At 35.1% G+C, this 13,115-nt stretch overlaps 1 protein-coding gene across 4 annotated transcripts in view; it reads left to right on the plus strand.

Moving 5' to 3' along the window:
• ZDHHC14 (zinc finger DHHC-type palmitoyltransferase 14) overlaps window positions 1-13,115 on the plus strand; it is a 317,691-nt gene that overhangs the window by 230,674 nt on the left and 73,902 nt on the right. For all 4 annotated transcript variants that reach the window (XM_051997999.1, XM_051998001.1, XM_051998002.1 and 1 more), the window contains exon 3: window positions 334-492. In XM_051997999.1, coding sequence (XP_051853959.1) covers window positions 334-492 — 159 coding nt within the window. The remainder of the gene's footprint in view (window positions 1-333; window positions 493-13,115) is intronic.

The raw sequence follows: 13,115 nt of genomic DNA on the forward strand, positions 1-13,115 counted from the left end.
AGAAGCACCCCAATCTTTCAAAGGATTCAAAATAAGTGCCCTTTCCTCCTAAGAAGAGCACTTGTGTCATGGGGTTTCAGGTGCTATTGGATATTTTGTCGTTCTCTACAATCTGTTGCTTGTGTTTCTATAAACTAAGCCAAGGCAAAGTGAAAAATGTTCCTGATATAAATTGCTCCCACGTTTGACTGCTCTAAAAAATGGTGTCAGATACCACAAGCTTCTTGTGGCCAGTTTATTAAAAGATCTTGGACAATGCAACAAAATGCCTGTGAGTAAAAATTTGTAAAGTTATTATTTTTGAGAAGTTTCTTTTTTCTTTCTCTCCACTAGATATAGCAAATGGTACCAGTTCAGGGGGGTATCGCCCACCTCCCCGAACAAGAGAAGTCATCATCAATGGCCAGACGGTGAAACTAAAATATTGTTTCACCTGCAAGATTTTTCGTCCTCCTCGTGCTTCTCATTGCAGTCTTTGTGATAACTGCGTAGGTAAGTTGAAAAAGAGGCTCTGTGTGTGTGTGTGTGTGTGTGTGTGTGTGTGTGTGTGTGTGTGTGTGTTTGCTGTCCGTAGAATGCTTATGTTCATGTATTTGTTAAAAGGACAGGTGCTCTTCCATTAACAGACACTACTAAAAGGAACTGGTTATAGACACTTCTTACGTACTTCTACTGTGTAAAACCCAAATAGAATTTAAGCTTTGAGTAAGGATAACCTCTTGTCATTGATCCCAGTTCCCTAGGTTCTTCGATGGTTTCCATATTCATCACTCTTTCTTTGCTTGCCTTTCTCTCTGTTCCTCCCTCTTTTTCCCTGCATCACCTTCCCTCTCCTATTTCTTTTTCTCCCTCTTTTCTTTCTCCCTTTCCCTCCCCCCTTCTTTCTCCCTTTCTCTTCCTCTTTCTTGCTCCTCATCCTTCCCCTGCCACTTGTTCTACCTTGGGGTATGGTTGATGTCCAGGTATATGAGAGAGAGAGAGAGAGAGAGAGAGAGAGAGAGAGAGAGAGAGAGAGAGAGGGAAGGAGGGGGGGAGGGAGGGAAGAAGGGCAGACAGGGAAGCTGACAATAGCAGCCTTAATAGAAACAAGAGACAGTACATTTTTTCCTTAAGATTCTGTGAACTGCTAAGGCTGAAGACCTGATACTGCTGTTAGGGTGACTCAGTCATAGGATTGTGCAATCATAAATTTAGAACTAGAAGGGACTTAAGAAGCTATCTGTTTCAACCCCCTCATTTTATAAATGGTGGGAACAGTATCAGAGAGATTAAGAAACTACAAGAGCCCTGAAGCTTGCAAGTGCCTGAGGCAAGACCACCTCAGGTCTTCTTGACTGCCTCCATTATGCCAGAGTCCTTTCCTCCTTTAAGTCCTAGGGAACAGCTGGGACAAGGGACCTAGAGTTATGGAACAGATTGTGGGCCATGTAATGTTACATATAGGTCTTTATATTTAGAAGCCCCAGTTTTGATACCGGCTGGGAAGTCTGTCCAGAGGAAGAAATATTGCAAAAGGGGAAAGATCCCTTCCACATCCCCATCACAGAAGAGGGAGCCCAGTATAGAAAATAGGGAAACATGAACAATCTCACTTTGGAGATTTTAGTCCTATTAAGGCAAATAAAGTATGTAAAAAGGTAAAATAGAAATACATAAAATCATAGGATCCTAACTCTACAGCTAGAAGGACCCAACTTCTGATTTTAAAGATAAGGAAACTGAGGCTGAGGGAGACAAGTGATTTATGCCATGTGACACAGGACTCTCTGATTCTAAAACTTTTTCTCTTTCATTGCATCTTTTTTTTCTGACATTCTGTATTTCATGAAGTTAACCAATTGGCTCTATCCTTTATTTTTTCTAGTTTGAAATGTCTTTGAAAAATAATATCTCATATTCTGTCCCCAATTACATGTAAAAATATTTTAACATTTGTTTTTGTTTTAAACATTTGTTTAACATTCTGTCTTTCCTTCCCTCCTTTCCTCCCTTTGTGAGAAAGTAAAAAATCTGATATAAGTTGTCCTTTTGCATCTTTTCGTGTATATTGCTGACTTTTGACATTTACATAAACCAAAATTCCTACAATTATGTATTATAGACTTTATGTAAAAGTGAGCTGAAGATTAAAGCTGATGAATGACCTTTGAAATCCTCGGTATTCTCAGATATTTGTGATTCTGTTCACAGGCTACACACTATTTGTTATGAACAACTTCTTGTATTGGGCTAGATAACTCATTAATATCAGGCAGCCATCAGAAGTTAATTTGGGCCTAGGTACCTGGCAACATTCATGAGTCATAGGCAGAAGAAAAGAGGGGGAAGGGAAAAAAAACATAAGAACATATTATAAGAATTCTTATCCCAAATCAGATCCACAGTATCTGACAGAGAAAACCAGGAAATTTTGTTGGAGATGTGATTGTGCTTTTCTCCATGAAATGACCTCAAGGTCATGAACTTACCTCAAGTATCATTAGTAATTCAGTCCTTAATAAAATTATGAATCTGTCATTGGCTAATTTTTTTAAAATCCTATTTCTATTGCCACTCAATAGGATAACAAGTTCCATAATTTTAGTGCTCACTGTTCAAAGTAGTTCTTTTTTTTTTTTTTTTTTTTTTTTGGCTTTGTCCTCATTTACTTTATCCTATTTCTAGTATGCTGTGATTTGTCATGAAGTGCAAGTTTGTCCTTTCTGTGCCCTTCACAGTTTTACAGACTCTGATCCTAACAGATCTTAGCTTTCATCTCTCCAGAAAGAAGATTCCTAATCTTTTTGTCTGTTCATATTGAGTACCCCTCTCTGTTCCCTTGATCATTTTACCCTGCTACATATGAAACTTTCCAAATCAGTTAGGTCTTTCTAGAGATCTGACAACAAGGATTCATAGTGTTCTGGTTCTCCAGATCTCTTGGAGACATTTTAAAAATTGAATTATGAAATTATTTAACCCATAAAGTCAACATCACAGCTGCAGTTTTAGAGAAAAGTGAACTGTTTCTGATACACTTCCTGATAATTCTCACCATTCTGCTACCCCATTTGACTAAAGGAACCCACTGGGGCAATGTCAGTAAGCAGCATTTGATAATGACTCCCAAGGTCTTTTGCTCAATGCTCATCACCCTTCCTCCTGTGGCTTTGATTTTGGATAATTTTCAACCAAAATGAATGCAATACCTAAACAAATTGCCCACTTTAAAGCTCAACTGCCATTTTTATAGATAACTTTGCTTTTATAGGTAATACTGCTTCTGGCAAGTTCCCTGCAATTTATCATGGTTGGCTTGGCATTTTGGAAGCTATAAGATTGTGATGTCATTTGCAAACCTGAAGCAGTCACTGTGTCTTTCTCTTACATGTTATTTATGAAAACTTTGAATTTGACTCATAGTTGTTCTTATCTCTTGAGACCTCAACATTTACTCTTTCCCATATAAAGAATTGCCTGTTTTACCCTATCATTTACTTTTCATCTCTAAGCTAGTTTTTTCCATGATAAAATATTTTGTGATATTCTACAGTGATTCAGTTTTTAAAAATAATTTTTGGATTAGAATTTTTCCACACATAAATTATTTGCATTTGTTTCTGCTTGTCCATATTTTTGTATATTTATTCTGTTAGGTTCTTATCAAAATATTATTTCCTTTTCCTCCATTGATTTCAATAATATTATCCTCTCTTTTCTCTTTCTTCTAGTTACCTCTAATGCCTCTAAGAATATCCTCTGAACCCCCTTTTTAAAATGAAAACCACATTGGTAATCTACTAGTCCTTCAAGATGATGGCTAAGATAATGCAGAGTTTTGTCTTCCAGATCTCTAGAAAGACATATTTTTATTGACTTGTGCCAATATTTAATTGGTATTTAACCCACAAACATGGCATCACATATTGTGCTTTTATGCAAAAAAAAAAAAGGAATGATAGTATCTAAGATAATATGCACAAAGGAAAAAAAGGAAGAGGAGGAAGAGAAAGGAGAAATTAACTGGGTACATGTGGCTAGGAATAGGAGAATGATATCAGCAATTACATCAGGTAGCACTGAGAGCTATAGGCTGCCTAATCCTGGAACTAGATTATACTTCATGGAGAAGATTTGAGCTTGGCTTTAAAATAGCACACACACAACTATCCCCCACTTCCCTCTCAAAAAAGAACACAGAGATTCAAACCTGTTTCATTTTGGTTTTCCAGCTAATTAGACTAAATTTGGGAATTTAGCATGACTGATTAGCACACTAGTGATCTGGACCTTTTGCATTCAACAAAACAACATGGAAAGCAGATGTCGCCAACCAAGAAGTGTAATTGCAGAGTTTGCCATAGTTATATTTTTAGAGAAAAAGCATTTATTGAAAAAATTCTACTTTTGCTGCAAGATGAAATCTTGAGTTGAATACTGGAAGCCAAGAATGGAAATTGTAGCATCCTTCCCCCTAAAATGAATTGGTAGATGATTCCTTGGTACACTATGTAGATGTCATTTTTGCATCATGAAGGAGAAAAAAAGCAATGAGTAATATATTTTTATTCATTCAGTAGAATTTAATCCAATGTAAAATAATATGGGTTTAGCATGTTTAATTGGAAGCTATGAAGCTTTTAGGTAATGAAAATCTATTAAAAAACCTAATCAATCTTTTATCCATCAGTAAGAGGAGAACTGCAACAGCAAATAATGTGAGAATCTCCTTTATGTCAGATGACTTTTAAACAAGTAGGCATGATGGCATTTTACCTGGGTTGTAGTGGCATCTAAATCACTATCAATAGAAAGCAGTGCTTTCTATTTCTTTCTTTTACATCAGAAGATTTTACATATTGAGTATAGAATTTTTAGATTTTTTCATTTAGTTAATATTCAAAACCATAATTTTTTAAGCAATTGGGGCTGTGGTTCTAGAAATACTTTAATAATCTCTAATTTCCATTAAGTAGCCAAAGAATAACCAACACAACAATAACAACAACAATGGTAGCATCTTATATGGTACTTTAAAATCTGCTAGGGTTTTTAAATATGTTATCTCATTTGATCCCCACAATAACGTTAGAGTTAGGTGCTGTTACTATCTCCTGAGAAACTGAGGCTAAGTGACTTGCCCAGAGTCTCACATTGGAGGCCAGAGATAAACTCACTTCTCCCTGATTCCAAATGCAACTCTAGCCACTAAATTCCATAGTTGACTTCAGAATGCAGCTCAAGTAAACAGAAATCTAAACTTGTAAATTCTTCTCAAATTATTATTATCAAGTGAATATCTGCATCAGTAATATTTTCATGGTACGTAGAACCAGAGAAAAATGCACCTCCTTCATTTTGGTCTCTTATTTTTCTCAGAACTTGAAACGTGAGGCTTCTTTTCCTACTGAGCACAAATTTCTGTGTATTAAAGCATGTCACGATAGCTTACCAATGCCCTTTTGTCCCACTTCTCATGCATTCCCAACCTTCTCTTCCTTTGCTAATTCTCCCCTTCATCTTATCAATAGCATCCAAATGGAAAACAAACCTAGAGGAAAAACTCTTCCTAGCTCAGTTATAGTTCAGTATAAAGGACTAAAATTACCTACAAAGTGGCAAATTTCTAGGTTTTGCAACCATAGGATGCCAGAACTGGGGAGAGAAATGGAAATTATTATAAACCAGGCCCGCGGGCCAGACACAGCAGCTGAGGACGATTATCGCCCTCACCCAGGGCTATGAAGTTTCTTTAAAGGCCCACAAAACAAAGTTTTTGTTTTTACTATAGTCCGGCCCTCCAGCAGTCTGAGGGACAGTGAACTGGCCCCCTATTTAAAAAGTTTGAGGACCCCTGTATAAACCTTAAGAACACAAGCCAATTGTCAATCCAGAGGTTGGTTCCTGGAGTTGCAATGCAGGATATGAATAAAATTTTCAGATTTTGCTTTTTCAGTTCTTAGACAAACAAAAGATTCAAGCATTTAGTCAATGAATTCTTTTGAAGAATTCTATCTGGATTATCCAGGATCATTGTCCAAGCTGCTATCAAAAAAAAATGAGAAATTCAGTTCAGTTCCTTGGTGTAGTAGATAGAAAGCTGTTCTCATTGTCTGGAAAACTTGGATCCAAATTCCATGTTGTTCATTCATTTCAGTCATGTATGATTCTTTCTGACCCCATTTGGTATTTCCGTGGCAGGTACTAGAGCAGTTTGTCATTTCTTTTTCTAGCTCATTTTACAGATTAGGAAACTGAGGCAAACAAGGTCAAGTGATTTAATCACTTCACTGTGACTGGGGTCACACAGCTTGTAAGCCTCTGAGGCTGGATTTGAACTTGTCTCCTTAACAACAGGTCCAACACTCTATCCACTGTACTACCTAACTAACCTAGGTTTTGGACCTGAGCAGGTCACTATATTGTTATCTTCTCCTCATAAGTATGAGGACAGAAAAGAGATTACATAGTTTTAAGACAGAGCTGATGGAGAAATGCTGACAAGAAGAGGTAGGTGTCTGGGTAAATGCTTTTTATCTCAGTAAAAGACAATCCTGAAGAATACCAAATTTAAGTTGCAGTCTGCTAGCTGTGGGCCATGAAAAGTACCCAAGCTAGAAAAGATAGATTGTCGATAATTTGACCCAAAGGACATAATTACAACATTAGCATTAAGATGGCCCAGCTCATGGGATCTCCTAGACAGAAATACTTCATCTTGGTGGAGGGTAAAGTTGTGGGAAGTAGAAAAAAAGATGGAAAATGGGCTAGAAAAGTCACTGTCATACATTTAACCTTACCATGCCTTCTTTAGCCCAACATTTTACATAAACTCTGATTGATCTTATATCAAATTGAAACTTTTTACAGTTACAGAACATGATTTTGGCTCCACCTATGCTCATTTTCCATGCTTTTTACTTTTTTCACTTGTTTTCCTTCTTGGGGGTCCTTACTTAGTATTCAGCAATTGCATCTATTCCCACCCACTGTTTTTTCCATATACTTTTTTTCCTTCTAATTATATCTAGAACCATCTTTCTTCTCTAATTTGACTAGCCATCACCTTGTCTAGCTAATCTTTTTTTGAAACCTCTATACTTTATGTATATTTAACATTTTCATTATTACATTACCATTTTACTTTCTCCAAACAATAGACAGTGAAAAAGTGTTTAGTTAGGTCAAAGCAACTAAGAAAAATGAAACTAAAATCTACTAACCTTTCTCATCTTTCAGAAGCATTCATCTTTTAAGCGAGTGATTATGTTATTTTCCTAAATGTATACAAAAAGTAGACTTCATAAAAGTCCTATTCCAATGCCTCATCATGGCGCTTTGGTGACCTGGGCTTTCAAAAGCTTATATCTTTAAATTATCAGATATGGTTTAGGTGATAAACTGGGTCAACTGTCCAAGGGCCATACAACTTAACAACAACATAGTGATTAATATATATGCATATATATGTGTATACATATACATATGTGCATTATATGTACATACATTTATATACATACACATATTTTTATGCATAGAGAGAGAATATGCACACAAATATACATACGTATAGGATCAAAGAATTCTTAAGATTCTTAGCATTCCCTTTTCTATTCTCTATCACTATTACTGCAGAAACAGATAGGAGTTGAGCAAGACCAAGGGACACGTTGAATTTTGTTTGTGTCTCATGGATTCCTGTGCTCATAGAATTCATCACCCAGTGAATGTACTGCTGATGATGAGCTTCTGCATAATGAGCTAGACTGGTCCTTGGAACTGGTCTTTGTAACTGAAATTGGGATTTTTCTTGGTAAAGAAACTAGAGTAGTTTGCTGGTTCCTTCTGCAGCTCACTTTACAGATGAGGAAACTGAGGCAAACAGAGTTAAGTCACTTTTCCAGAGTCACACAGGTAGTAAGTGTCCTAGGTTGAATTTGAACTTAGCAAGATGAGTCTTTCATAGCAAGATAAGCGCTCCAAGTCCAGTGCTCTATTCACTGCACTAGCTATCCCTATTAATCATTTTGATTTCCTTTGTAGTCCTATATATTTTATTTTATTTATTCTTAGAATAAATTTATTCTAAAGTATTCATAGAATTAAATTTTTTATTTTATTTTTTTTAATTTTTCTTATTTTTTTATTTTATTTAAAATATTATTCTTAGAAAGGGGGACATAAGCTTCACTGCACTGACAAAGGGATCTATGGCAGAAAAAAAAGGATTAAGAACCTATGGTTTAGTCCATTCACAATAAAAACATCAAACTGTTGGTGCTCTCAATTTGTGTTCCTCTTTTGATCACCAACAAGTTGACATACTACTAAAGGAACTGAACCACATCAACGTTGACATTCTTGCTATAAATAAAACTTGAAGATGTAAGGACATTGCAGTATTTCACAAAGACAGATTTTTTTTTAAATCCTGCTCAGCTTGCAAGCAGCTTTACCAGCTTGCAAAATTGTCACTGACCTTTCACACATTTTTCAAGGTTTTTGCAAGGGTGCATCTCATGGCAGTAAATGTCTCTAGGCTGAAAAAGCCTGGTAACTGTGCAGTGATTTGTGTTCGCCATTTTTATTAAAATTCTCACTTGCCTGTCAACCCAATTTCTTTCAGAAACCTCAGAAGTTACATTCATTTCACATGGGAGAGATCTTCTATCATGGAGCAGGATCAGATCACAATATAGCAATTTATCCATTATCTTTAACTGATTGTTTTTGGTTCAAGGAATAAGATACCAGAGCCAAGTCAGTTCCCCGGTCTTTTGATCATGTTCCCCACCCCTTTTCTACTCATCTACCACCTCAATCTCCCACCCCCATCACAATCCAGCTGTGGGCAAATTATTTTATCACCGTTTTACAGTTCATAAAATTTAATTCTTCTCAAAGCCCTAATGGAAATGTTAACAGCATCAGCACTTCCCTTCCCATTCTAGAGTATATTAAGAATAAATCCCCTTTGATAAGAAGGGGAAAAACCGATTGCACCTGCTTTATTCTTGAATCCTTCTATCTAGGATGATCTTGAGAATTCCATGGTTCTTTGGAATTTTGATAGTTTAGTTACGGAGTTTTCAATACCCCAGGGTTACCACATGGAAAGCCTCTAAAATTTTTCAACAGAGTTAATGACTATTGTAGCAGAAGTATCATAAAAGATCTGTTTCCTGTTTTTTCCTAACTCTTATCCTACTCTATTCTAATGATGTCATCTCTTTGAGTATCTCACATGCCATAGTATAGAACCCATGCAGAGAGAAGATGAAAAGAAATGGATTCTCATCGTACTTAGTAAAAACCAATTATAGAATTTTTGTCCCTCTTCCTCACCCCCATCTTGATCTCAGTCAGGAACTAATTCCTGTAGAAGAGCATAAAAAATTAGGTAGTAAATCTATTTTTGTGTATTTACATTTATACCTAACATAATACAAAAATACACATACACACACACCTTACCCATCAGCATTCTTTGAGATAACAAAAATAGATATATTCTACAGGTATTCTATAGATTCTACAGAATGTAGAATGCAACACATTCCTATATTTATAAACATAAGTGCATATGTATGCAAGTATACAGAAACCTATTTGTAAATGTATATATCAATGCATTTATATATCAATGTATAATTATACATTATATGTATAAAATATGCATATATCTCCTTTTGCCACAAAATGATACACAAAATGATACAAAATGATATATTTAGATGATATGCATGTACACACCTATGTATGTACACATAGGTATATGTACACATGTGTGTATACAAGTATATTGTCTAGTTTGTATTTTTTTTCCAGTTATGTCTTATTTTTTTTAATTATAGCTTTTTATTTACAAGATATATGCATGGGTAATTTTCAGCATTGACAATTGCAAAATCTTTTGTTCCAATTTTTCCCCTCCTTCTCCCCACCCCCTCCCTATGGCAGGATGACCAATGCATGTTAAATATATTAAAGTATAAATTAAATACAATATAAATATAAAATGTCCAAACAGTTATTTTGCTGTACAAAAAGAATCGGTAGTCTCACTCTTCATGACCCCATTTGGAGTTTTCTTGGCAAAGATAATGAAGTGGTTTGCCATTTCTTTTCCCAGATCACTTTGTAGATGAGGAAACTGGGATAGACAGATTGAAGTGATTTGTTCAAGGTCACAGTGTCTGAGGCTAGATTTGAACTCAGGACTTCCTGACTCCACACCAGTGCTCTCTCTCCATACTCACATACCTGTGCTTTCCTAAGTGTAGGAAATTGTTGGTACTGACCCCCTCCCATGTCCACCCCTCACTAAGGAATATTAATGAGCATAAGTTGGTCTATATCTTAGGCAGTGGTTCTCAAACTTTTGTTTTCAGTATCTTTATCCTATTAAAAATTATTGAGGATCTCTCCAAAGAGTTTTTGTTTATCTGGATTATATTTATAGACATTTACCATATTGGAAATAAAAACTATTTTTGAATTTGTAGACCCTCTAAAAGGGTTTCAGAGATCCCCAGGATTCTCTAGACCATACTTTGAGAACCACTCTTAGAATCTTAGGGAGATGTATGGAATATTAAAAGGCTAAATGACTTGTCCATCCATGATCACACAGTATGTTTTGGAAGCAATATTTAAACGTGGGTTTTTCATAACTCTAGGATTAGCCAGGACCCCATATTGTATCTCATGTTTCAGGTGGAGATATAGAAATCTTTTAAAGCAAAGGTTCTTGATCTGGGTCCATGAAATTTTTAATGTAACTTGATAAATATAGTTCAAGAAAATTAGTTTCATTTGTTGTTCTATATATTTCATTTCATGCATTTAAAACTTGTTCTGAGAAGGGGCTCATTTGTTTCACCAGATTACGAAGGGTCTGTGATAATTAAAAAAAAGGAGTTTAAGATCCTCTCAAAGGAAGCATTTTTAAATTAAAAAGTACTTGAATGCTTCGAATATTCAAGTCACTGTGCTAGATACCAAGAGATTTACAAAGAAAAATTAGATTTGATCTCTGCCCTTAATGAGCTCACAATATAATTGGAGATTATAGTATCATAGGATTCTGGATTTAGAGCTGGCAGAGAAAGACATCAGATGTGATTTAAGCCAACCTTCATCAAAGACCACAGTGATTAGAGGCATCAGACTTTTAATTATAATAATTAGTATTAAAATATTAATTGATACCTGGATGATCCTAGGCAAATTATTTAACTGTTTGCCATCATTCCTCATGTTTAAAATGAGATGGAGAAGAAAATGGCCAACGATCCCAAGATTTTTGGATCCTCAAAAAACCAAAATGGGGTCACAAAAATTAGAAATGAGTGCAAAAAATAAAAAATATCATAAGGCAACATTTGATGCTTGGAATATTCAGGACTATCCTAGGATATCTCTCCTATTCTAATTTTGGACTTGCCCAAGATCCTGAAGTGGATCAGATGTTCTGCAGGTATTAGGGGCTAAAAACAGCTTATCATTTTTGACTTACAGCAGTAGTGAACACTGCTTGTGCCTGAGCCTTAATTTGCTAGGAATGTTGCTTCTGTCTCACTTCATCCCATTGAACTTCATCAATGGTTGGGAAGAAAAGAACCCTTTTAAGATTCTTTTTGCCTTTGAAAGAAGATGGGTTTGGTCTAAAAGTTAAAGGAAGTCTGGCTTTTTGGGGTTTTTTAAGTAAACCATTTCCTTTATATTTTGGTTATATAGCTAAAAATGTTTGCATATTAATGAGCTATGACAATTTGTTTTGTAAGTTATAAAAATGATGTTTTTTTGCATTTTAAACTAACAAAGTCAAAATTAATCACTGTGTTTCAATGGGTTAGTAAATTTAGTTCTTTAAAAATATTTTAATAATTTGATTTTTTAAGTTTATGGAATAACATAGTATAATAAAAAAGTTGATTGCACATGGAATTGCAAATCTATTATATACAACTTGTTATTCCTTTTAAATATATAAGTATTATGTAAATTTTCCCCCCCAAACCCTAGAGATAGCTACCATTAGATACAAATGGTATAGATAGGTAAATAGGTAGGTTGATAGGTAAGTAGGTAGATTGGTAGATATACAAATATAGATAAAGATATCCATGTATATTATTTTATATGGATTTCTTTTCAAAAGTCTTTTCTCTGGATGCAGACAGTGAATATAACACTAATGAAGATGAAATTAAAGCAATCATAATGATTTTGCTCCATTATATGCCAATCAATTTAAGCGAAATGGAAAAATATTTATAAAAATATAAATTGCCTAGATTAGCAGAGGAGGAAATAGAATAGTTAATAACTGCATTTCAATATTTTTTCTTTGTAATCCTATGTAGTGGCTTCCTTTTATAATTCTGTGTTCTATTTTATGTATTTAAAAACATTATTCTGAGAAAGGATCCATAGGATTTGCCAGACTGCCAACGGGAGGTTCCTTGAAACAAATAGATTAAGAATCTAAGAGTATGACAATGATTTGTATTTGAAATATCTTTTTTGTCCTGATCATAATATTTTGTGTATATTCAATACTTTTTAATCTTTCCAAGCAGTTTTCCGAAGCCTAAATTTTTTCCAGGCATATCACATCTATTAAGTTATCATTACAATCTTGTGGAGTAGGGAAAGCAGGTATTACTATCTCCATTTTATAAATGAAGAAACTGAGGTCGGTGGAATTTAGGAACTTGCATAAGGTAACATTGTATGTCCGTTGCAGAACAGGGACCACAGTCTAGTTTTCCCATCTTCTATTCCAGGATTCTTCCCATTGCACCTTGGCAAAGTGTCATAGATTTATGGGCTCAGGACCTGGAAAGAGTTCAGCTGAATATAGAAGTTTGTGAGCTTCATAGACACAGTTTGAAAACCTGTGAAAACACATTTACACATAAAGACAGACAGACACACACACACACACACACACACACACACACACACACACACAAAAAATACTTGCTGTGCTCTATTGCTACCGCTTACATATGCTAATATTTACCACCATCAGATCCCTTTTCAACAAGAAGCTATTAATTTAGACTAAATATCATATAGTAGTCGGTTTGATTTGGTTTGGTTTTAAAAGTCCAGATGGAAATTTTTAT

This window comes from Antechinus flavipes, chromosome 4 (genome assembly GCF_016432865.1).
Source record: "Antechinus flavipes isolate AdamAnt ecotype Samford, QLD, Australia chromosome 4, AdamAnt_v2, whole genome shotgun sequence".
NCBI lineage: Eukaryota > Metazoa > Chordata > Mammalia > Dasyuromorphia > Dasyuridae > Antechinus > Antechinus flavipes.